Genomic DNA, 26,925 nt, shown 5'->3' with positions numbered 1-26,925 from the left:
TTTCTCCCCTCTAAGAAATTATAATTTTTCTTGAATAAAATCTAAAGCTCTTTCTGAGGAGTCAGATAATGAATGCATCAAACTAAATGATTTAAACATAGCACTTTCGATAACACTCAATTCTGGATATTGTCCCTTACTGTTTACTAGAATTTTTAGAATATTATTTTTGCTAGATATAACTGCTTTCCTAGATGGGGACATATAAATAAATTTTAAAGGAAAAGAAAAAACCTTCAAAAGTTCCTAAGTAAGACAAGACAAACTTCAATCATTCACTATTTGAAGCAGCAGTCAGTAAAAGTTTAGTTTATAATACTTTCCATAATATACCACTTTTTATATATATATATACCAATTGCCTCCCAAATGAAAGATTTTAAAGGAAAATAGTTTGTTCCTTGCATATAAGCTCTCTTTTTAAGCTGGCAATAATTAATAACACTAATTTTAAGACTTCTGTTGTTGTACCCATTTTACATAAACTTTTATTTTTTATTTGCATATAAGTGGAAATTAAAGGGAAAATATTTTTAGAATGCAATTAATTCTAGATCATTTTTACCAAGGAACACCTCCTAATATGCTGGTTTGAACTTTTAACATACAGCCTAAACAGTTATCTTTCCCTGGAATAGAATTTTCTTCAGTTTTAGTCATTTTAGACACAGTATCTGTGCTTTCTAGATGTTTCTAATATTGTAATGATTTTAGGTCTGGCTAACTGCCAAGGTTGTGTGGAAAGAAATGTCGTGATAAACTGACTACAGAAAACTAACTAGCCTCTTGGTGAATTAATGGTTCACATTTCGTTTGAGCCAAATAGATTTTTAAGCCATGTACCACCACATTCCCTGCTGACCATTCCTGGGTTTCTTTATTCTTCATAGTATTCGAATGAACAAATAATTAGTTTTCCTGAGTAAGATTATAAAAAAGTTAACCCTTCTACCAAAAGTATAAAGACAAAGTCTATAGACTCACAATACAAATGTTTTTACATAGCATTACAAGGGCAGAGATATGAACTGCTGCTCTTCATTATGATTGCCCTGTCCCTTACAAAAAACAGCAACAAATTGTTCAACTGTCTAAAATACTCTGCAGGACAGTTATTAAATGCTTCAGCCCATAAACATATCCCTCGTCTATTGTGCTGCTGGGAAATACATGAGCAAAATCTATCATTCGCACTTCGACATCTCCGATCTCTTGACAGCCACTGGGAAGATGGTAGAAAACTTTTTCCAGCTGGGAGAGCACATTTCCGTTTAAATGTTCCTGTGACATGCTTTTCCACCCATTGTCTTGCTCTATGCTTTCAACCTTCAGTGAAGTCTGGCTGTGATGTTTCTTGGGGTACATTTTTCTGTGACGGGCATATATTTTGGACAAGCTTTTGCCCACTGTAGCCTCTATTTTTCCATTTGCTGTAGAATCCAACATGTGAAAGTTATTATTGTACTCGAGGACATCTGTATCCGAGAATTGTCTTTTGGACAAAATCTTTTCTGCCAAAGTTCTTTCATTCACTTTTGTAGTCGCGGTTGGCTGAGATGAACCTTCATAAACAAAGAGTAATGAGCTTGCATAAAAGTTAAGCTGCTTCTGGCTTTCAAACCACTGCAGGATACTCTCAATCTTCTGAATACTGGCAGCAACAGCATCTCTTCTTAAACAATATCCATTGTGAAAAAACTTGGAAACTCCTATAAAAAGAAAAATATTAGGATTATAACAAAATTATGAAATTGTTCTCATTTGGGAAGTAAATTCATTTTAGATAGAATTTTTCAATCTTTTTCCCATCATCATCCTTTATAATGAACTGAACAGTAAGAATTCATTCAGGCACAGAAACTTGAATCAGAATTTACTTCCGGTGAAGACATTTATAATAGAAAATATTTAAGTGACACTCAAAAGTAAAATTTCTATTTAGACAAAAAAATTAATGTGTTAAGATATATTTCTGGTACTTTATATATTATACATTACTATTAATTGTAATTAGTATTATATATTCTCTTAAATATGATTCCAAGATGTTCTGTTGCGGATGATTTTATACTAAGTTGACTTATTTGTAAGCATGATATTCAAGAGTTCATCTAAAAGCTAGAGTCAAATTATAACCATTTCTTTTTGGTGGTGTTTTTTTTTTTTTTTTGGGGGGGGGGGGTCACACCCGGCAGTGCTTAGGGGTTACTCTTCGTTCCATGCTCAGAAATTGTTCCTGGCAGGCACGGGGGACCGGGGGACCATATGGGACACTGATGACCTTCTGCGTGAAAGGCAAATGCCTTACCTCCATGCTATCTCTCCGGCCCCAAATTATAACCATTTTGAATTACGGTAACAGTCCATTACAAAAAAAGAGAAATTAGAACTATACTGTTTCTTTGTTTTCAATAGTTCAAGTCTATTCACAAAAATTAATCTGTAGGAATTATCATTACATCTCGTTCAAAATTGAGGCTTGTAAAAGTTTTAACCTATCAAAGCATTCATCTTTATTTTAATTGTTTATGCCTATTTTATGACATTTCGAGATTCTTAGGTCTATACAGCTTGGTTTCTATAGCATGCGAAACTGCAAAAATATTAAATAGTATGGGAAAATATTTTAATAAGTATCTTACAACTGGTTAAGCATACTAAGCCACACATATCAAAACAATACTATAGGTCTTTATTATTTTCATACATAAAATATTCTTTATTTAAGGACAACTAAGAATAAACTTACTAAATTTTTGGAAATTTAGGATACTTATATAAAACCCTGTGCAAAAATATTTTAGAGGCATATATGTTAAACAGTCTTTTTAACCTTTTTGTTTTGTTTTGTTTCTGGGTCACACTCGGCAGTGCTCAGGGGTTACTCTTGGCTTTATGCTCAGAAATTTCTCCTGGCAGGCTGAGGGGACCATACAGGGTACCGGGATTTGAACCACTGTCCTTTTGCATGCATGGCAAATGCCTTACCTTCATGCTCTCTCCCCGGCACCTTTTTAACATATTTTTAATGCCATTAACTTATTCAATGCATAGTTCTAAAATATACCATTCAACTATACATGGACTAATTTAATAGCATTTATTGCTAAAATATAAATTTTAAAAGTCTCATATGTAACAAGCACTTTTAATGTGTTTATAATATTTTAGGGTAAGGGGATAATTAGATGACATTTATCATATTAATAAATAATTATACTAGTATTGTTATATGTTGGGTTACTGATCCTACCCTAATCAATTGTACCCCACCCTAGGGTGTGACCTGGTGATTGTATATTGGATTATTCCTTACTTGGTATTCTGCTCCCACTCTAGGGCGGTACCTGATTCTTGTCAATAAAAGCAAGGGTCTGAGGAAGGCTGGGGCTCATTCTTCAGTCTTCTTTCACTGAGTTGTACTCCATCTTAGGAGCAGAAAGCTTCGTGGTTTGAATTCCTTGCTTGAACACTGGATTTCCTGAACCCACCCCCCCCCCTTTTTTTAAACACCTTGGTTACAAACATGATTGTGGTTGGGTTTCAGTCATATCATTTGACACCCCCCCATCACCAGTGCAATATTCTCATCACCAATGACCCAAATATCCCTCCTCCCCTCCCCGCCCCTACCTGTACTCTAGACAGGCTTTCCACTTCCCTCATATATTCTCATTGTTAGCATAGTTCGCAAAGTGGTTATTTCTCTAACTAAACTCATCACTCTTTGTGGTGAGATTCATAAGGTCGGCTGTAACGTTTTTGTCTCTGATAATTGTTGAGAAATGTCTTTCATTTTTCTTAAAACCCATAGATGAGTGAGACCATTCTCAGTCCTTAACTTTCTCTCTGACTTATTTCACTCAGTATAATAGATTCCATGTACAATTCAGGGGTCTCAAACTCAATTTACCTGGGGGCTGCAGGAGGCAAAGTCGGGGTGATCCTTGAGTGCAAAGTCAGTAGTAAGCCTTGAACATTGGGGGGTGTGACCCAAACAATTAAAACAAAACAAAACAAAAAGATTCCTCTAGGTCAGGGCCACAAAATGTACAAAGGGCCACGAGTTTGAGACCCCTAAATTGTACATCCAAGTATAGGAAAATTTCATGACTTCATCTCTCCTGACAGTTGCATAATATTCCATTGTGTGTATGTACCACATTTTCTTTAGCCATTCATCTGTTGAAGGGCATCTTGTGAACCCATTCTTGTACCTTTTCAATGTGTGAATTATTTTCTGCGGATCTCTACAACTGGAACTGTTCCGCCTGACCTAATCGGACAGGGGAATGGGAACTGCCTTTCCTGTTTGGGAGCTCGGTAGGAATCAAACCTTAACCAATCTCCTAGAGAACATGACACTTCAGTTATATAGTATGACCTGTATACTATGATTTGGATGGGGAGGTGTTGGGTAACACCCAGTGACGCTCAGGGGTTACTCCTGGCTATGCACTCAGAAATCGCTCCTGGCTCGGGGGACCATATGGGATGCTGAAGTCCTGGGCAGCATGGGCAAGGCAAATGCCCTACTGCTGTGCTTTCGCACTAGCCCCTGTATACTATGATTTTAAAGACAAACTCTAGATACCAAAATTAACCTAAACTAGTGGGTTAGTTCAGATACATTTTTATAAGCATGAATATTTATTTAGACAAATGAAAATATAAAAGTCTGATTCAAAGAGTCATGATTTCAACGTATTGTCGACCAGATTATGATTCATTCAATCAAGAATCTACGATTAATTTTTTAAAAGATTATTGTAAATTAGAAGACTGCACAAAAGGGGAATTAAAACTGAGGGCCCGGAGAGATAGCACAGCGGTGTTTGCCTTGCAAGCAGCCGATCCAGGACCAAAGGTGGTTGGTTCGAATCCCGGTGTCCCATATGGTCCCCCGTGCTTGTGCCTGCCGGGAGCTATTTCTAAGCAGACAGCCAGGAGTAACCCCTGAGCACCGCTGGGTGTGGCCCAAAAACCAAAAACCAAAAAAAAAAAAAAAAAAAAAAAACTGAAATAACTTTAGAATGATTTCGGTAACTGTGCAGTAATAAAAGCTTAAACTCCTGGGGCCAGAGAGATAGCACAGCAGTAGGGCATTTGCCTTGCATGTGACTGACCAGGAAGGAACCTGGTTTGATTCCCGGCAGCCTATATAGTCTGCCAGTTTGCCAGAGGTGATTTCTGAGTGCAGAGCCAATAGGGACTCCTGAGTGCAGCTGAGTGTGACCCAAAAACCAATCAATCAATAAAGTTTAAAAAAAAATATTTTTTAAAAAAAGGCTTAAACTCCAATCCTTACCATCCTTTAGCGTTTCTTTCGTTAAGCTTCTCCCATAGTGCTGATTTTTTGTCTCATAGCTATCAGAATGAACTTGATATACCTGTCAGGAAAAAAACAATGACTATTAAAAACCAACACTCCTTGGTCATGTGGGCTTTATTCCAGCAATACAAGGACAAGAAAGGATAGGAAGATCTGCACCTGTCATGCACTTTAACGTATTCATGTATGGTAACAGGTTAAACCAAGGGCCTCATGGATGAGGAAGCCCTCGATCTACCATGAAGCTCAATCACTGGCCTTGCAGTAGATTTAAGGGGGGAAAAAGTCCTATGAAATCAATGGATGCTAACAAATCTACGTCCATTATCAATAAAATTCTTTAAAAGGATACACAGGATTCACAGTATCACATCTGTATCACGTCTAAATCAATGCACCAAGATTAAACAAGTTTAAAGTGGAAATAAAGAAGGATCCAGGATGAAGAGATGAAAACTAAGCGGTTGCAAGTTGAAAAATCCAACAGTTCATTTCCCCATGTAGAATCGGGGATAGGAGTTTCAGAATCAAATCTCTTCTCCCTCCCCACTTGTGAGCTTTCATTTGATGTTTCTAATAGTGTGAGAAATCCGATCATCAAAGATAACAGCTGGCAGGCCTGGAGAGATAGCACAGTGGTGTTTGCCTTGCAAGCAGCCGATCCAGGACCAAAGGTGGTTGGTTCGAATCCTGGTGTCCCATATGGTCCCCCGTGCCTGCCAGGAGCTATTTCTGAGCACACAGCCAGGAGTCACCCCTGAGCACCGCCGGGTGTGGCCCAAAAACCAAAAAAAAAAAAAAAAAGATAACAGCTGGCAATGTTACCAACACAACAGGCCCTTGCTCATTGAACTCTCCTGTCTCCATTGGGAATTTCAATGCTCTGATGGTCAAGATGCCCAATGTGGTGACAATCTTCACGAAATAGGGCAAAATGGCAAAACGGCGGGCTGCTTCCGTTCAGAGGACCCTTGCCTTTGTGTGCTAGTAAGAGAAATACTCATGCTGCTTAGCAAGAAAGGATAGCAGAATGAGTGCTGGCCAGGTTTAGACATTAATCTGGCTGCAGAGCCAAAAGTGAACCAAGGAAAAGAAGGTGTAAAAAGATCTGCAGTAGAGAGGTACAGCTCCTCTTCAGACAGAATTATTTTGTTGTTGTTTTTGTTTTCGGGCTACATCCGATGACACTCAGGGTAATTCCTGGCTATGTACTCAGAAATCACTCCTGGCTCGCGGGATCATACGGGGCACCGGAGATCGAACCAAGGTCTGTCCTGGGTCAGCCGCATGCAAGGCAAGCACCCTACCACTGCACTATTGCTCTGGCCCCCAGACAGGAGATTCTTATAATCAGATAGATAGTTATCCAGCACATGTTCTTCCCCTCTGCCTACTGTTTGGGCTGTAGTGCCCTAAAAATGCCAGTGTATCTCTCTGACCTTTACAAGTGATTAATATATGAACATACACAAATAGGCACCAAATAGGTACCAAAATCAACTAATACATTTCTTACCTCACATGACTATCTTTGTATGTGTGTGTGGAGGGGAGGTAAGTAAGACTCCCTAGATCTCAGCCAATTTCAAAATATATATTACCATATTACTAATATGATCGCCATGCTGGAGATTAGATTCTCAATATTTATTTGTCATTATCAAAACTCTGTAGCCTCTTAACCACCATTTTATACTTCTCAAATAGAATAGGCTTTAAATCATTGGCTTTAAAAAAATCTACAAATAAGTGGCCCACACAGTGTTCGTCTTATTTATCTTAGAAAAAATATTCTCTCAGTTTATCCATGTTGTTGCAAATGGCAGGCTTCCTTTTTTCTTATGACTAAATAGTATTCGCTGCAGGCCTTCTTTATCCATTCATCTATATACAGCACTTTATGGCTTGGCTATTGTGAATGCTGCACAGAAGTGTAAATATCTCTTCAGGACACTGATTTTGCTAACACATTTCAAAATCAAATACTTAAGAGTTTATATAGAAGAGTATTTACATCAGTGGGAAAAAATAGCAAAAAATGCTGTTAGTATAATAAAGCACTGGTTCAGAAAAATAAGTCTTATTTATACCTTTGGTTCAGAAAAATAAGTCTTATTTATACCTTATACAAAGGAATATTAAATTCCTCAAAAGTAAAAATGTATGTAAGCAATGACAAATGTGTCCCGCCAATGGAAAATTCCTCAAATAAATAAAACTGGGCAAAGTAATTTGAATTAAAACCCAGAAATTCCCTCCCCATACTTTATGTATTAAAAATGTCAGTGTTTTTGCCAGGTATAAATCAAAAGATAAATAGAAAAAGTACATGAAATTTATAAAAAAAAATACCTAAGAGTAAAGCAGGTTTAGTCTTACAGGAAAACGAACAAAGGATCTAAAGAGCTCACCAAAAAATCAGTTTTTTTTACATCACTGGCACACACAACCTCCCTACAAAATTTCGACAACTAAAAACGTCTCTAGACATTGCCAAATGTAGTCACAGGGAGCAAATTTATCCATGGTTGATTTAAAAAGAAAAATCACTGCATAGTATCATAAAGACTGCCAAAATATACCAAAATTATAAATGTATATTAGCATAACTCCTAGAAACTTATTCCATAAATATGATAGCACAGTGACAGAATGAGGGAGAATGAGGGAGCTCTCATTACTCATCTCTGTACCATTACTTATAATATAAAAATTAAAAAATATCAAAAGAAACTGGTTAAATCATGCTATATTACTGTTAAAGAAAAACTTCCACAATGTGTTAAATGATAGGGAAAAAAGTACTATGTATAGGGACCAGAGAGATAGTACAGTGTGTAAGGAGCTTGCCTTGTGTGCAAATAACCCAAGTTCAATCCCTGGCACTCCATATAGTCCCCTGAGCACTGCCAGGAGTATTCCAAGTCCCAAGTGTGGGCCTTAAAAAATTTTTTTTTTAATTTTAGAGGTGAGGTGTCTGCCTTGCAAGCGCTAGCCAAGGAAGGACCGCGGTTCGATCCCCCGGCGTCCCATATGGTCCCCCCCCAAGCCAGGGGCGATTTCTGAGCGCTTAGCCAGGAGTAACCCCTGAGCATCAAACGGGTGTGGCCTGAAAAAAACAAAAAAAAAATTTTTTTTTTTTTTTAGTTTTTTGGGTCACACCCGGCGGTGCTCAGGGGTTACTCCTGGCTGTCTGCTCAGAAATAGCTCCTGCCAGGCACGGGGGACCATATGGGACACCGGGATTTGAACCAACCACCTTTGGTCCTGCATCGGCTGCTTGCAAGGCAAACACCGCTGTGCTATCTCTCCGGGCCCAAAAAAAATTTTTTTAATCAAAATAAAGGGACCAGATCAATAGTATAGCAGGTAGTGCATTCACCTGGCAAAGGGTCACACCAGGTTCAATCTCTAGCATCCCATAAAATACCCCAAATACCACTAGGTGTCATTTCTGAGTGCAGAAGTCACTCCTGAGTATTGGCAAGTGTAAATTTAAGTTTTATCTCCTATTTTAATATTCTAGAAATATACAGTTAATTTATTTTTGGGGGTAGTGGGCACAACCAGCAGGCTCAGCAAGACAAATACCCCACCCGCTGTGCTATCACTCTCAACCATGCACAGTTAAATTTATTTTACAGAACCTTTTTACTTTAATACATTAACCATATTCTTTCTTAAATGATCCACACTTAACACTAAAGGAAGCTATAAAAAGAAAAATATGGAACGTCAGTCAAGTTTGGAAAGTCACTTTAATTCACAGAAATAAAAAAATTTCCTAGACATCCCAGCTGGTGGCTCTTTGTTGAAACCACCAGGTTGATCCTAGAATTCATGTGGGAATTTATTACAAAACTATCCTGAAATAGAAGAACAAAGATGGAGATCTTACAATTCCTGATTCCAAAGCGACATTAATCTGATAGTGTGGTTCTGAAAATGTATTTGCAAATCATTCACTTGATAAAGGAAACTACTAAAATACATGAAGAACCCAAACACTCGCAGAACATGAAAACACACAAAAATAAAGCGTGTTTAAATATGGGCCAGAGTAAAAGAAGACATTTTTCTAAAGAAAACATACAAGTGCCCAACAGTAACATGAAAAGGTACTCAGCATCCCTAATCATCAGGGAAATGAAAATGAAAGCCCAGAATAAAATACACCTCACACCTGATAGAACCGTCTTTGTCAAAATAAACAACAGAGGAGCTAGTACAGCAAGCAGGTGCTGACATTGCACATGGGTGACCAAGGTTCAATTCCTAGACATCACATATGATCCGCCACACCTGCTAGGAGTAACCCCTGAGCCTCGCCAGACTCCCAAGTACACACACACCCATAGGGGATTGTCCCTGAGTACCTACTGGGTGTGGCTCAAAAACAAAAAGCAACAGATAAGGGCTGAAAAATTACAGAAAGGAAAAGAGCTTATGAACTGTCAGTGGGAATGTAAAACTGTTTCTATCAACTATTAAAACCATATAAAGATTCGTCAAAAAAGTAAAACTAAGTATTGTTCTATGTTCCAGCAATTCTCCTGGATGTACACACACAAAGGAAATGAAAATAACATTGTAAAGACACCTGCTCTGTTCTGGACACAATACTGAAGATAATGGATTGACTTGATCATCTTTGCACATGTACTGATTGTTATTTTTATCTATAAGTTAACATATGAATTCTTTGCTTTTATTCTTTAGAAAAAAATTTTTTGTATTTGGGTCACATCTGGCAGTACTCCGGGATTACTCCTGACGCTGAACTCACGGATCACACCTGGAAGGGTGGGGAAAACAATATGAGATGCAGAAGATAGAACCCAGGTTGGCTGTGTGCAAGACAAGCACTCTATCCACTGTATTATTGCTCTGGCCCTATTCTTCAAATTTGGGGGCCATTATCTACTAGTCATTAGGTGATTCCAGATTCTGGAATGGGGCTAATGAGGCAAATTGTAATAGAACTTTTTGAGAATTAAAATCAAAAGGACTGAAAGCTCTGACTACAGGGATTCCACTTTGTAAACTGAATGTAGAGGGATGCCACTGAACTAGAGAATAATATTTACTGTTACCACTGTGACTATTACTCTATAAAGCATGAGACCATTTTTTTTACATATTAGTATAAAGCCTTAAAGTTACTCAAGCAAAATGTCTAGTAGGTTGTCAAACAAGGGCCAGAGCAATAGTATAATGAATAGTTTGCTTTCCTGTGGCTGACCTGAGTCCTGAGACCCCTACCCACCACAAGTGAGTCCCTAAACACAACTGGATATAACCAAGAAGCAATCAAACATACAAAAAAATAAAGTTAAAGATAGGAGTTATTAGTATAACTGAAACAAAAGCAACAAGAATTCTACTTAAGAAGCATAAGAAAAAAAAAAGAGAGGGGAGAGGAGAGGCAGTAATATAGATGTAAATGAACTGTCTAAACGTTTAGAATAGAAAGAAAAAGCTGCAAAGACAGCAAAGTGACCACAGACCACAACGAGAGATGTTTCAAGAGGACCTTGTCACCCATGACGGCTATTTTTCAAAGTAAATCAAATAACTAGTGAAAACAGTCATTTGAATTTAATGACACAGAGACACCTTTAGATACCGCTTTACAAGTCATTCTTAGGAGATGGTGTGATAAAGAAGTCTAAGGAATCAGCATGAGATGGATATCAAATTGGCCTGAAGGAAGTGGAAAGTAAGGTAATGAAAAAACCTTATTTTTTGAATCTTTTATTTGTTTGTTTGTTTGTTTATTTTGATTTTGGGTCAGAAGTTACTTCCAGCTCTGTGCTCAGAAATTGCTCTATATGGGACACCGGGGATCAAATTGAGGTCCTTCCTGGGTCAGCCACATGCAAGGCAAACGTCCTACCACTGCGCTATTGCTCCGGCCCCAATAATCTTTACCTTAACAATTCATCTTTCCATTTAAAAGAACTACATAACATCTCATATAAATGAATTCTAAAACTAATGAAGGCATTTAAAAATAGAACCAAGTAGCCACTAAAGAGAACCCACTATACTATCCCCTCTTACACTGGTCCATACTTGCATCCAAACCACAAACTTCAAAGAAGAATGAAAAAAGTAAATTTGGGGGCCAGAGCAATAGCACAGCAATAGGATATTTGCCTTGCACGTGGCTGCCCAGGACGGACCTGGGTTCAATTCCTGGTGTCCCATATGTTCCTCTGAGCCAGGAGTGATTTCTGAGCACATAAGTCAGTAGTAACCCCTGAGCATCACTAGGTATGATCCAAAAACAAAAAAGAAAAAAAAAAGAATAAATTTTACTTTTAACTTGTGATTCCTGCAGCAGCTGACTAGTTTACCTTGTAATTCCTTTATTTGACCATTTCCTCACTCCTCTTTTTCTCTATAAGAAAACCCTTAGTTTTTATCCTCCCCCCCTTTTTTGTTTTTTTGGGCCACACTAGGCAGGGCAGCGCTTAAGGGTTACTCCTGGCTCTGCACTCAGAAATTGCTCCTGGCAGGCTCAAGAAACCATATGGGATTCCAGGAATCGGACTCAGGTTGCCTTACTGTAGAGTTACAGCCCTTAGATGGGCTTGGAATGTGGTGGACACATAGAGGGACCTTTCTCTGCCATCCCAGGCTCTCCAACCCCCTTCAGCTGGAGGGTATCTGGGTCCAGGAAAGTGTCCGGCAGAAAGCTCACTCACAAGCAGGCTTCAGGAAGTATCCGTTTTATTCATGCCCTATCCACCACATGTGTGGTTAATCTTAACCATTTACACATGCTATCCTTAGCTTGCCCTGCGTCTTAGCTTTTCCAGCCATGTCTCCTCCTATTACCTCTCCATGCTCCCTCAGTTCCCATCCCTTTGGTCAAAGGCCTTATCTAACCTTCACAAGACCCCTCCCAGGAATGGGCAGGTCGTGCAGGTAGTTACAGTAAATCCTGGGTGGAGTCACACCTTACCATCCATTGTTCTATCTCTCCAGCCCATTTTGCCCTTCCTGAAGACAGTGTTTTAGGTTTCAATTCGAATCTTTGTATTCTCCAATTACAATTCTTTTTCTCAAGCATTAAACTTGCATACTAACTTTGTTGTTGTATTACTGAAGATTTAACAACCATGTGCGACAATATTGACCTTAACCTCTTTATCCCTCTTTATAGCACTGGTCCATGGATTTATAGTTGAAAACCATAGATCTATATGTTCACAAGTTTCAAGTCTAACATATCAAGAAGATATAATGTTTGTCTAGAGAAAGAGATATTTCATTATTTCTTTTTTGTTTCCCCTTGCCCATCTTTTTTTTTTTTTAACTAGAGCATACTATTTGTGGAAATATTCTCAACAACCCTTATCTCTGTGTACCTACCATACCTTAAATAATACTGTAATAAAATGCAGTCTAATTCTCCTCTTTACCAGTATGGGCTGGCTCTGAGATAGACTGACATAAAATTTCATGGTGATTTCACGAAATAAATTCAAGAGCCTTAACAGCTCCTGTTCTCATCATCTTGCAATGCAAAGCAGAATGAAGAACTAGGTAACTTTCTGCAAGAAGAGTGAATACCTGGGAAAAGATGCAGCCACTAGTAACGCCTCTCAAAAACAAAAATGAGACCAGCCCTTCTTAAACTTTTTACATTCACCTCAGAGATTTTTATGTGACTCGGGTATAAAATAGGTGTATCAAAATAGTTATACAGCTCTAACATCTATTGCTAATAAACCAGAAGGAAAAATGTTTTCACATTTTCAGCTCAATCCCCTCACACACACTCAGTACTTATTGGATCATTAAACATTTTCTAGTTTAAGAAGCTTTGATTCGAACCAGAATTGAGCTCCAGTCGAGCAGTGAGCGCAGCGCAGCTAGAGGAAGGACCTTACATGAAATAAACAGAAAAACGGTTGGCCAGAATCTATGTTAAATCACCAACTTCAGAATCACAACCAAATAAAACAGGTGTCTTAAGCCTTAAATGACAGCCTGTGAAACAATACCTATTTGGTAACTTTCCTTTTCGATTTAAAATTAAAAAAGAAAAACTGCTAAACATAGAGTTAGCTTCTGTCCTCAAGAAGAATCATAAATAAAACCAGTTACCAGGTTATTTTGCACCTAACTTTTTTAAAAAAAGAGTGAGATGAGGTTTATGATCACTTACTAAATACCAGAACTTTTACAAATATTAAAATGTCAACTACATACATTAAGGAAGCAAATCAGTGAATAGCAGGTCAAACTATGCCCATATTAGGAATTACAGACAACAAAACTCGAAAACATATTCTCTTTCAATATATTCCTATGACAATGTTGTCTATAGTTTTCAAGCTAAATGTGCATATTATATTAATAATCACTCTTACCCTCATGCCAAGCACCAGGAACCCAATCTCTTCCATTAGTGGGTACTTGCTGACCTGCTGCTGAATCTTCTCAGGTGAGGCAAAAGGATCATAGCTTTTTCGCCCTATCTTTACATCCATTATACAGGGCTTATTAAATTTATGGGTCACATCTTCCAGTTTAAGGTATAAATCTGTTATTGAAGAAAACCTTGATTAGAAAGCATAGTATACTGAAGTAACTGCCAGAGTAAAACAAAACATCTAAAACTGACCAAAAAAATTTACGAAAGACTAAGGAAGCAATTATAATTTCATCTAAAACCAAAAGACTGACCAACAAATATATATCTATATTTAAATAAGTATATTATAAGTATTAATTATTGTTAATCTTTAATGTGTTGCTATAGTTAATAAATGTATTAGTATATAATCTGATTATTAGTATAATTTTGTAATTTATTAACACACTCAAATATTGATACATGTATTGTAAGTCTTTGTTTTTTTTTTGTTTGTTTGTTTTTGGTTTTTTTTTGGTTTTTGGGCCACACCCGACGGCGCTCAGGGGTTACTCCTGGCTGTCTGCTCAGAAATAGCTCCTAGCAGGCACGGGGGACCATATGGGACACCGGGATTCGAACCAACCACCTTTGGTCCTGGACCGGCTGCTTGCAAGGCAAACACCGCTGTGCTATCTCTCCGGGCCCGTAAGTCTTAATTAATATAAGTCTATACATATCTATTTAAAGAATTATAAACATCATAGAAAGCTTTTTTGGGGGGTGGGTTCTTGGGTCACACCCGGTGACGCTCAAGGGGTTACTCCTGGCTATAAGCTCAGAAATCACTCCTGGCTTGGGGGACCATATGGAATGCTGGGGGATCGAACCGCGGTCTATCCTAGGTTAGCAAGGCAACTGCCCTACTGCTTATGCCACCACTCCAGCCCCACAGAAAAACTCTTGAGGACATAGATTAAATAATATTCAACTATATGGAAAACACAAAATAGATATAAGATCTTCAGGGACATCAAAAAGGTTAACAACTACAGATCGGAAGAAAACATTCACTCAATATCCATCTGATAAGAGTTGAATATCTAAGATTAAGGGACTGGAAGAACTTAACAAAAAAAAATCTATCTCCAGCCAAAAAATCGGGAGGAGATATCAACAGAAACCATCAAAGAAGAAATATGTTTGAAAGAGATCAATCTAGATTCAAACCCCAGCATCCTTATATCTGAACCCGCCAGGAGTGATACCTGAGTGCAGAGCCAGGAAATATCCCTGAGCACCACCAAGTGTGGCCAAAAACAAAATACAACAAAAAAAGAAATACAAATGTCAAAGGATACATGAAATAATTCTCCAAATCATTATCAGGGAGATGCATATCAAAACAGTAAGATAACAAGTCATGCCACAGATACTAGTTAGTACACGTCAAAAAAGAACAAGAACATGGGTTTGGAATGGTGGCACAGGTAGTAGGATGTCTGCCTTGCACGCGCTAACCGAGTACAGATAGCAGTTGGATCCTGGCGTCCCATATGGTCCCCCAAACCAGAAGCAATTTCTAAGTTCATAGTTTCAAAAAGAAACTAGAAATTATGTGGCCCAACAATACCACTCCTGGGAATACAGCCTCGGAGCCCAAACATACAGTGTCGTGTTTTTGGACTCCTGTGTTCACAGAAGCACTATTTACAATAGGCAGAATTTGGAAGCAATTCAAGTACCTAAAAACAGATGAGTAGCTAAAGAAACTATGGTACATCTACACAAAGGAATATGACATAGCTGTTAAGAAAATAATGTCATGAGATTTGCTTATACATGGATGAATATGAAGTCTTATGCTGAGCAAAATGAGTCAGAGGAGAGGTGATACACATAGAATGACTGAACTCATTTGTGGGATTAAAAAAATTAAAGTATAGTAATAACAGAGAAGAAGGCCAAGAGGACTAATCTATGGTAGGAAGCTTGCACAAAAGGCAAGCGAGGGATAAAGTTAGGGCAGAGAAGAAACCACTCTGACAATGATAGTTGGAAATGGTCAATCTCAATCAAGACAAGAACTGGAAGCTGAAAGGTTAAGTGACATGCATGATACCCCTTCACAGTATTAAAAAAATTAAGGATATGCCTTAACATTATTAAAAATGACAGTGCCTAAAACAGGGATCTCAAACTCGCGGCCCCGCAGGCCGTTTGCGGCCCTCCGTACAACATTTTGTGGCCCTACCCTAGAGGAATCTTTTTTTGTTTTGTTTTGTTTTAGTTGTTTGGGTCACACACACACACACACACACACACACACACACACACAATGTTCAAGGCTTACTACTGACTTTGCACTCAAGGATCACCCCGACTTTGCCTCCTGCGGCCCCCAGGTAAATTGAGTTTGAGACCCCTGGAATAAAAAGAGAGGGAGGGAGGGAGGGGTAGACAGAAAGAGACAGTGACAAAGACAGAGAGAGAAATGTCTGCCGAGAGAGCAGGACAGCAAACTTGCGAGCTGGTCTTTGGGTCCGGTGCCACGACTGCGAGCGAGGTCAGATTCTAAGATGGGTGATATTGAGAAGGGCAAAAAGATTTTTGTCCAGAAGTGTGCTCAGTGCCATACCGTGGAGAAAGGAGGCAAGCACAAGACCGGGCCCAATCTCCATTGTCTGTTTGGATGGAAGACGGGTCAGGCACCTGGATTCTCTTATACTGATGCTAACAAGAACAAAGGATCACCTGGGGAGAGGACACGCTGATTGAGTATTTGGAGAACCCCATGAAGTACATCCCGGGAACAAAAATGATCTTCGCTGGCATTAAGAAGACCGAGAGGGCAGAGTTGATAGCTTACCTCAAAAAGGCTACTAATGAGTAATAGTTGGCACCGCCTTATTTATTACAAAAATGTCTCATGACTTTTTTATGTGTACCATACTTAATTCCATCTCGTTCATCAGAATTCTGATCATGAGTGGCTGGTGTAGCGTATTTTTTGTTGGACAGCCCTGATTTAAATAAGATTGGCTTGTGTTTAAATGACTTATCAGCTTTATGAATTTTGATAATTCCAGGTCAGCAAGTGCAAATCACTTTGCTCCTTCTAAAGATATGATTGAACTTAATTGGTCACAGTCACCTTTCCAAGAGATGGGGTTGCCATTTACATACCTGTTGGAGAATAGTTTTCTATAACTGGCTAGGTTAATATACCTAAAGATTAAGGAAATCACTGTCACCTAGAGCAGGAAGACTTACTGTTTTAGGTTGTGTTCAATAATTTAGTAAAGGAAAAAACAGGATAAGATGACAGTGACCCTTAAATCTTTTTTTTTCTTAATTATGCCAACTTAATTAAAAATTCCCTATATCTAAAATGTTTTCTTTCACTTAAAGACAAGTGTTTTAGTGTGATATATGTATAGTATCAAATAAAAATACCTAACACTTCTCATCTTTTAACAACAAAAAAAAGAGAAATGTCTGCCATAGAGGCAAGTGTGAGGATGGGGGAAATCAGGAGAGAAACTGGAGACACTGGGGACAAAAAATGTGCATTGGTGAAAGGATAGGTGTTGGAACATTTTATGCCTGAAACTCAATCATGATTAACTTTGCAACTGGATAGCTCACATTCAATTAAAAAAACTGATCAATTTTAAGGTAACGAGATCGCTTAAAGAGCAGTTTCAAAATTAAATGAAAGGGAACAAAATTCAAATGAGCAATGACATTTTATATAATTTTTCCTCTATGCCTCAGCAAATCAATGTTTTAATCATTTTAATTATTTAATTTAAAATTAGTAGCTAGAAATAAATCCTTCAAGGAATATACAACTAGGAATAGATTAAGAAAGGTAAATCAGGGCCGGAGAGATAGCATGGAGGTAAAGCGTTTGCCTTTCATGCAGGAGGTTATCGGTTCGAATCCCGGAGTCCCATATGGTCCCCCGTGCCTGCCAGGAGCAATTTCTGAGCCTGGAGCCAGGAATAACCCCTGAGTACTGCCGGGTGTGACCCAAAAAAAAAAAAAAAAAAAAAAAAAAAAAAGAAAGGTAAATCAAGTCGAATGTTAATCATTTAAATTCCAGGCTTATTATTCTCAAAAAAAGAAAAAGTATCTTGTTTTTGTTTTTTGAGGCCACAGCTGGTAGAGCTTGAGGGCCATATACGGTGCTAGAAATCAAACTGAGATCAGTTTCACACAAGGCGCTATACCATACGAGCTCTGCTAAATTATCCTGCTTTCTAAAATAACAGAAAAACAAGCCCCAAATTAAAAATTATTAAAAAATAAAAATAAGCAAAATAGCCATTCCTACAAAGCTCACCAGCAAATCACATTACCATTCCACATACATATTTCAAAAAAGGATCATTGCAATTGAAGGTTCAAGTTTAAAAATTAAAATCTCTCATTATTGGGCCCAGAGAGATAGCACAGCAGCCTTTGCCTTGAAAGCAGCCGATCCAGGACCTAAGGTGGTTGGTTCGAATTCCGGTGTCCCACATGGTCCCCCGTGCCTGCCAGGAGCTATTTCTGAGCAGACAGCCAGGAGTAACCCCTGAGCACTGCCGGGTGTGGCCCAAAAACAAAAACCAAAACCAAAACAAAACAAAAAAAAACTCTCATCACATACTGCAGTTAAAATATAAATATCAATTTAAAAGTAAGGATCTAGGGACAAGGGAAAGAAGATAAACTCTTCTTCCTTTTATGATAAAAGGAATCTCCCTTAACAAAGTTTTAAATGAGAAAAAAACTTTAAATTTTGAATATATAATATAAAGCATTGCCCCTAAAATATTTCCCACAGAAACAGAAGTTATATCTGTTTTTCATTAATGTAACAAAGTTAGAAAAGATGGACATTTGCTATGAATTAACTAAAATGTTTCCATAAAAAAATTTTACCCTTTATGGTCTTTTCTTTTTCCATGTCCCAGCAAGATTAGCAAAGCTATTAAAAAAAAAAACAAAGAAGTTTTGGTGCTGAATCAAAAGCGAAAACAATCCTGGTTAAGAGTTCCTGAAAATGGGGCCGGAGAGATAGCATGGAGGTAAGGCGTTTGCCTTTCATGCAGAAGGTCATTGGTTCAAATCCCGACGTCCCATATGGTCCCCCGTGCCTGCCAGGAGCAATTTCTGAGCATGGAGCCAGGAGTAACCCCTGAGCACTGCTGGGTGTGACCCAAAAACCACAAAAAAAAAAAAAAAAAGAGTTCCTGAAAATGGGCCAGAGAGACAGGGCAGTTTCCTTGCATGCGGCTAACCCAGTTTTGACCCCCAGCATCCTTTATGCTTCTCCCAAGAATGATCCCTGTGAGTGCAGAGCCAAGAATAAGTCCTGAGCATCACCAGGTATGACCCAAAATTCAAAATAATAACAGTAATTTTTCCATAAAGATAAAACGTTAGTCCTTACTTTAAAATTCTGAACATAAATGTTGTGTACCTTCTCTTGGGAAGGAGGAAAATGTAAATGCAGAACACTCTAGACAGTAGGAATAGAATAATGTTTGCTAAGTGAATGAATGTTTGCTCTTCTTTTTCTTGCTTCCCAGAGACTTTGGGTTTGGCTTTCTTCACACTATAATAAACTGAGTCACTCCTTCAATAAACATACAAATCAAGTCTGTTTTATGGGCTTATAGTATTATGGGTTTTATTTGATATTCATTTTTACTAGTCAATGTTCTCAACTTTTAGTTCTTAATATATTATATGCAATAAAAGCTTACTTTTAGTTCTCAATATATTCTATGGACTTTGAATTACCAACTAACGTCCAGGATAGTAATCAGCAGTATTATACTATAACCTTAAAACCTTCTGAGAGGGTTTTAAACACTAAATGTGTTTCAGTTCTCTAGCTTCTATTCTTTTAAGTAAAAATTAGAAAACATGAGGTTCTCTTTTTCTCTAAGTTATAAAAATAAATGATCAAAACTTGCTTCAGAGATTGCAGGGCTCTTAAAGAAATAACGAATTATGGGGGTTGGAGAGGTACAATGGGACAGGAGTGTATGCCTTGCATGCAGCCACCCTGGATTCATCCCCAGCATCTTATATAGTCCCCTGAGCACCATCAGGAGTAATTCCTAAGTGCAGAGCCAGAAATAAATCCCTGAGCATCACCAGGTAAGGCCCAAAAAACAAAAACACAAACACACACACACACACAAAAGAAACCCAAACTAAATAATATTATAGTTAGAAAAATAACAATAATTTGAGATTTTACATATGTATAACTTATAAATTAGAATTTTTAGTCTTAAAAATGGGAGATTTTTATATAGACATACACGTGTATAAAGAACACAACTAAATTAATTTTTTATTGCTAAAATGCTCATTTTGTTGAACAAATTCTGTTGAAGCTAGACCATCAGAGATACAAGAATTAACACTTGAAAATGTATGATCTTGGGGTTAGAGCGACAGCACATCGGGTAGGGCATTTGCCTGGCATGTGGCTGATCCAGGTCGATCCCTGGCATCCCATATGGTTCCCATGTCTGCCAGGAGTAGTTTCTGAGTGCAGAGCCAGGAGTAAACCCCTGAGCACCACTAGATGTGCCTCCAAAAACAGAAAGAAAGAAAATATGAGAGCTAAGAGAGATTTCACAATGCTTACTCTTGTTACTTGTATAATTAATAAAAAAAACATCTACTTTTTATAAATATGTAGATCACTACAATATAAGATGATATAACTATCATTGTAAGAGATCACAGGGATTAGAAATGTAGTTAACTCCAAAAACTGGAAATTGAGCTCCCATACGATCCAGCTATACCACTCCTAGGGATATACCTTAGGAACACAAAAATACAACACAAAAATCTCTTCCTCACACCTATATTCATTGCAGCACTATTTACAATAGCTAGACTCTGGAAACAACCAAGATGCCCTTCAACAGATGAATGGCTAAAGAAACTGTGGTACATATACACTATGGAATATTATGCAGCCATCAGGAGAAAAAGTCACGAAATTTTCCTATACATGGATGTACATGAAATCTATTATGCTGAGTGAAATAAGCCAGAGGGAGAGATAAATGCAGAATAGTCTACCTCATCTATGGGTTTTAAGAAAAATAAAATAGGGCCCGGAGAGATAGCACAGCGGTGTTTGCCTTGCAAGCAGCCGATCCAGGACCAAAGGTGGTTGGTTCAAATCCCGGTGTCCCATATGGTCCCCCGTGCCTGCCAGGAGCTATTTCTGAGCAGACAGCCAGGAGTAACCCCTGAGCACCGCTGGGTGTGGCCCAAAAACCAAAATAAAAGAAAAAGAAAATAAATTTTTACAATAATTCCCAGAGACAAAAAGAGAGGAGGGCTGGAGGTTCAGCTCACAAGAGGAAGCTTACCAGAAAGAGTGATGACTACATTGAGAACTATCATAACAATGTGAATAAATAAGGGAAGTAGGAAGCCTATCGAAAGTGCAGGTGGGGGTGGGGTGGGAAGGAGGGAGAATTGGGACATTGGTGATGGGAATGCTGCACTGGTGAAGGGGGATGTTCTTTACATGACTGAAACCCAACTACAATTGTATTTGTAATCCAGGTGTTTAAATAAAGATATTAATTAAAAAAATGTAGTTCAATTTAAGAGGTTATGTCCAGAAGCTGAAAAGATAATATAGCAGGTCTTGCTTTGCATGTAGCAGGCCTGATATCTGGCACCCCATATGATCCCTGAACACAGAATGCAGAGCCCAAGAATGAGCCTCAAGCATTACTACTGTGTATGGGCCTCCCCCCAAAACACATGCAAACCATGGTAGCAGCAGCTATGCCCATAAAAGACAAGCCTATTATTTGTTAGTTTGTGAAATGTTAGCTACAAAATTTAGACATTTCCTTCATTGTTAGGTAAACATTATGAGAAGAAATACCAGCTATTTCAAACATGTCTATTTTATTGCTGTTATAAGACAACTATGATGTATGATTCTGAGTTTTTAGCAAGTAAATGAAAAGCTCAATGGATGTGTGTGGGTGATTTGTATGTGGGAGTCCCACATATGCCATGTATGGTCCAAAATTAAATCTTTTTAAACTCATATAGTTCATGGTGTTGATGATAATACAAGTTTATGCCAGGTTACTATCAGTGAAGCAAGTTTTTCTCTTTCAAATTTATTTTTATTTAAATATGTACAACTAATTATCTTGAATACATTAAATCTATTTTGTTTCATAGTATATTAAGGATAAAAAATTTTCCTCTAGGGGCCGAAGCAGCGGCACAAGTGGTTAAGGCATTTGCCTTGTCTGTGTCCCATATGGTCCCCCAAACCCGGAGCGATTTCTGAGCGCTTAGCCAGGAGTAACCCCTGAACGTCACTGGATGTGGCCCAAAAGCCAAAAATAGTATTTCCTCTAGCAAATTTCCTATTGCTAGAATATAGTCCTAAAACTGAGATGCAGTAAACTACCGAGTATCAAAAGAACAAAACGTGGAAATTTTTTTTTTTTTTTTTTTTTTTATTTTGGGCTATGTGCTCAGAAATCGCTCTGGCTTGGGGAACCGTATGGGATGTCGGGATTGGACCAAGGTCCGTCCTGGGCCAACTGCGTGTAAGGCAAATGCCCTACCACTGTGCCATCGCTCTGGCCAAAAAATGGAAATATTTTAAATATTGTGGAAAACTAAAATATTTACAAATAATTGAACAGTTAAGATAACTAGTTTCATACTCTGGTTTCTCTTCAGATCATATAAATCTTTCGTCTTTTACTAAAGATTTCTGTGGAGAGGAACAATTCTGAGTTCTAATCAATTTTTTGAGGCCTTGCACTTGCAGGGTTAAAAAAAAAAAAAACTAGTTTCATATAAAGACTTGAAGGCCCGGAAAGATAGCACAGCGGTAGGGCGTTTGCCTTGCACACAGCTAACCTGGGACAGACCCAAATTCAATTCCGGCATTGCATCCCATATAGTGTGTGTCCTCTTCTGCCCCCCCACCCCCCGCCTGGCTTGGAGTGATTTCTGAGTGCAAAAGCTAGGAGTAACCCCTGAACACTGCCGGGTATGACCCAAAAACCAAAACCAACAACAACAAAGAACTGAGAACTTATTTCGATCTTCCTAATGAAAATTATTGACTGTGGGGCCAGAGAGATAGGACAGCAGCCTAACACGCAGCCAACCTGGGTTCAAACACCAAGTATTGCCACGAGTAATTCTCTGAGTGCAGAACCAGGAGCATCACTGGATGTAGCCCAAAAACAAATGTTATTTATTCTGTAAAATTTTAAGACTATGTACTCCACATTTCATCAAGTTCTACCCCACCATCTATCTCTACATAGTCTATTGGCCCAAAGAGGAAAAAGGACAAATGGAGAATCTGGGCCCAACCAAGATGCCAGGACTAGGTTCCTAGCATCCTCATGAGTGTGCCCCGCCCCCCCACCCCCCGCCCCAAACAGAAATACTGTAATTTAAAGCCAAAAGGAACAAACTGAAAGTAAAGAACAGGAAATGTGGAAATAACATTAAGAAAATATCCCTGGGGCCGGAGAGATAGCACAGCAGTGTTTGCCTTGCAAGCAGCTGACCTAGGACCCAAGGTGGTTGGTTCGAATCCCAACGTCCCATATGGTCCCCCGTGCCTGCCAGGATGCCAGGAACTATTTCTGAGCAGATAGCCAGGAGTGACCCCTGAGCACTGCCAGGTGTGGCACCCCCCCAAAAAAAAAAGAAAAAAGAAAAGAAAAGAAAGTAAATATCCCTGATTTTGTTCAAATAAAATTGAAATATAAATTAGGAGGGAAAAAGAAAACATTGATAAATTATAATATTATTAGTATATAATTTTTCACTTAAGATTGATCATTAACATATATGTGACTGAAGAAGCTAGTTATGAAAGTGAGAATTGTCAAGCAAAAAAACACACATAGTTTGCTTAGATAGTATTAGGCTTAAATCATTTTAAAGCCACTCACAAATTAAGGTTAAAAAGAATAAAGCATTTCTAAGAAAGGATTACCATTTGGTGCAGTGGGGGGTGACCAGGTGCCATAATATTTTGGCAAATATTTTCGTAGCTCTAAAAGAACACCATCACTACAATCAGCAGCATAAACCTAAAACAAACAAAAACACAACATTTTCATTTTGCATTATTAGAAAACTTTGCAATAGCCCTAAACATCTCTCAAAAGAAACATTAATGTTGAATAATAATCCATCTTTAAATACTACATTTAATTGGAAGTAAATCTGGAACAGAAAAAAACAATTACTGTCTCCAAATGAGAAACTATAGATTTCCAATTCAAGTTTCATTGTCCTTGAACAATTTTGCAATGAAGTAATGAAGTAAGACTCTCGGCAAATGAAAACTTCATAAATATCCATAAACTCCTATATAATACACCCAGGAAGAACGGTGGTTCGATTCCCTGCAGACCATTGGTCCCCCATGCCAACCAGGAGTGATTTCTGAGTGCAGAGCCAGGAGTAACCCGAGTGTCACTGGATGTGACCAAACAAACAAACAAACAAACAAAAACCTTATTAAGATATTTTATTTAAAAAATAAAGAGGTTTAATTGATTTTCCTTCATAAGCCATGACCGGGAGGTATAGAGTCCGTATGTATCCCTTATATTCATCTCATTCTTTCTCCCTCTCCCTCTCTCTCTCTCCCCCCCTCTCTCCCCCCTTCTTTCTCTCTCCTTCCTATGTTATGTACCTCCAAATAAAATCTGCTTTTACTTCACAAAGAGTCAATTCATTTAACTGCCACTTTATTCCATATAAATTTGTGTTCCTTTAGTTTCTCTCTCAAATGAGTTTTATCATCTTAATCGAGTCCCTTTAAATGCCTTTTTTTAAACAAAAAAAAAATTGGGGGGGACATTTGGGCCACACCTGACAGTGCTTAGATATCACTACTGGCAGGCTCAGGGGACCATATGGAATGACAAAGATGAAACCCACATCAGCCTCATACAGGGCAAGTACCCTATCCACTGTGCTCTCACTCTGGCCCCTTAACAAAAATCTTAGTATTTGTTTTGGGGCCACATGACAGTGAACTGTTACTCTAGGCTCAAAGCTTGAAGGTCATTCCTATAGTATGTGGGGACCATGTAGTTCCAAACACTGAACACAGGAACTTACCCATAACAGGAGATGTCATCTACCTGATCAATACACTTAGGCCAAAGTTGTGATTTTACCTTAAAATATTCAACTCACTGTGACTCTTAATTACTGCCCAATTAAGTTCATTCATAATCCAAACATTAAAATATGGGACTGGAGCCCTAGTAGAGCAATAGGGCATTTGCCTTGCACGCAGCTGATCCAGGACGAATCTTGGTTCAATCTCCGGCATCCCATATGGTCCCCTGAGCCAGGAGCGATTTCTGAGCGCATAGCCAGGAGTAACCCTGAGCGTTCCCGGGTGTGGCCCAAACCAAACAAAAAAAATCTCTCACAAAATAGCAAAGAAATGTTTAACTCATTATATCAACCTAAAGAAAACCTGGTATCAAAACCAAACAGTAAGGGCCAGAGTGATAGCACAGTGCTAGGGTGCTTGCCCTGAACAAGGATTCAAATCCCCAGAATCCCATATGGTCTGCAAAATCCACCAGGAATAATCTTCCACCCAAAAACAAAAAACAAACAAACAAACAAAAAAACCAAAATTGAGGAAATGGTAATTTAACTTCATTTATAAGGGTTTTTAGAAAAAAAAAATTGAACACCATGAAACAAAAGTCAGTAATTCATAACTGTAACAAATATTTTTAGGGGCCTGGAGAGAGAGCACAGTGATAGGGCATTTGCCTTGCACGTGGCCATCCTAGGATGACCAGTGGTTCGATTCCTGGCATCCCATATGTTCCCCTTAGCCTGCCAGGAGTAACCCCTGAGTTCTGCTGGGTGTGACCTCCCCCAAAAAAAAACAAAAAAAAAACAGTACTTTTAAAAAGACATGTCCAAATTGGAGTTAATAAGTAATATAACATTAGAAATGTATTATGCCAAAAAAAAAAAAAAAGAAATGTATTATGTCATTTTACCACACTAACAGATTAAAGAAAAACACACTGATGGTCATTTCAAATGCTACCAAAAGATAGTTGAAAAACTCTTAGAATTTAGTGTTTTTAAATTATTTCTTAAAATAGAAGTAGAAAGAATGCCATATAGCTTCCTTTACCCCCTTCACTGGAATCCTTTGTCCTCTTGCTTTGTCTCTTATTGGAGCAAGAGCAGAGGGTAACAAAATGATAGCCAATCAGAATATTCATCCACAGTTCCTTTCTCTATCAGTTTCGTCTCCTCACAAGCCTGGTTCCAGTAAGCACTCCCTCCTCCCTCTCTGCCCTTTCAGCCCAGGAATGGTCCAGTGTTATCTCTGGCAGGTGGCCTTAAACCTCACCACACCTTAGTAAAGTGTCTATTAAAGTGCAAAGGGCACCGCATGTTTCTTGACAGCAGTGTGACTCACACAACTTGAAACTGAAGACAACTTCCTTCAACAAGAGCTTTGGAAAGACACACCCTAAATGGTAAATGTTAGAAGCACCACAGTTAAAATACCCTCTGCCCTCTGACCAGCCTCCCCACATCTGCTGAGCTAGAAGTCCCTGATATCCTGATGTGGATGGACTCAAAAGGGACAAACCTCCAATCATGGAAAATGTAATTGTCTATACAGAAAACAACTGGAACTGCCGGAGAATCTCAGATAAATATAAGTTTAAGAAAATTAGCTGGAGCGACAGCAGAGCGGTAGGGCATTTGCCTCGCATGCAACCAACCGGGTCAGACCCAGATTTGATTCCCAGCATCCCATATGCTCCCTTGAGCCTGCCAGTAGTCATTTCTGAGTGAACAGCCAGGAGTAACCCAAGCTCCTCTGCCGTGAGTGGCCCCAAAATAAAACAATACAAAAACAAAAACAAAATTGCAAGAATGCTAGATATGTGAACATTATTTCTAGTTTATTCATACATATTAGCAATCATTAGAAAGCCTCCTTAAAAGATACATACTATTTAACAATGGAAACAAATATAGGGTTCCTAGAATAAATTCAGCAAAGTATGCACAAAATTTTTATAGTATGACATAAAAATACTTCCTTTTAAAAAAATAAAATAAAATCTGGGTAGCCTTAGAGATAGTACAGAGAGTAAGGTGTTTGCTTTGCATGTGG

General features: G+C 38.4%; 1 protein-coding gene, 1 non-coding gene and 1 pseudogene across 2 annotated transcripts in view; 2 read left to right on the top strand and 1 right to left on the bottom strand.

Moving 5' to 3' along the window:
• Positions 1-743: 743 nt before the first annotated feature.
• Positions 744-26,925, bottom strand: part of IPMK (inositol polyphosphate multikinase) — a 48,052-nt gene continuing 21,870 nt past the window's right edge. The window contains exons 3-6 of the mRNA XM_049764559.1: positions 23,734-23,830; positions 13,717-13,889; positions 5,309-5,390; positions 744-1,709 (exon numbers count right to left, since the gene is read on the bottom strand). Coding sequence (XP_049620516.1) covers positions 1,084-1,709; positions 5,309-5,390; positions 13,717-13,889; positions 23,734-23,830 — 978 coding nt within the window. The 3' untranslated portion in view covers positions 744-1,083. The remainder of the gene's footprint in view (positions 1,710-5,308; positions 5,391-13,716; positions 13,890-23,733; positions 23,831-26,925) is intronic.
• Positions 16,262-17,049, top strand: LOC126033557 (cytochrome c-like; annotated as a pseudogene).
• Positions 22,432-22,546, top strand: LOC125995224 (U5 spliceosomal RNA). Its single transcript, XR_007490778.1, has one exon. It is a non-coding gene; the product is annotated as a U5 spliceosomal RNA (small nuclear RNA).

The sequence above is a fragment of the Suncus etruscus genome, chromosome 17 (genome assembly GCF_024139225.1).
Source record: "Suncus etruscus isolate mSunEtr1 chromosome 17, mSunEtr1.pri.cur, whole genome shotgun sequence".
In the NCBI taxonomy this organism is placed as follows: Eukaryota; Metazoa; Chordata; class Mammalia; order Eulipotyphla; family Soricidae; genus Suncus; species Suncus etruscus.
This window is presented reverse-complemented; position numbering and strand designations above follow the sequence as displayed.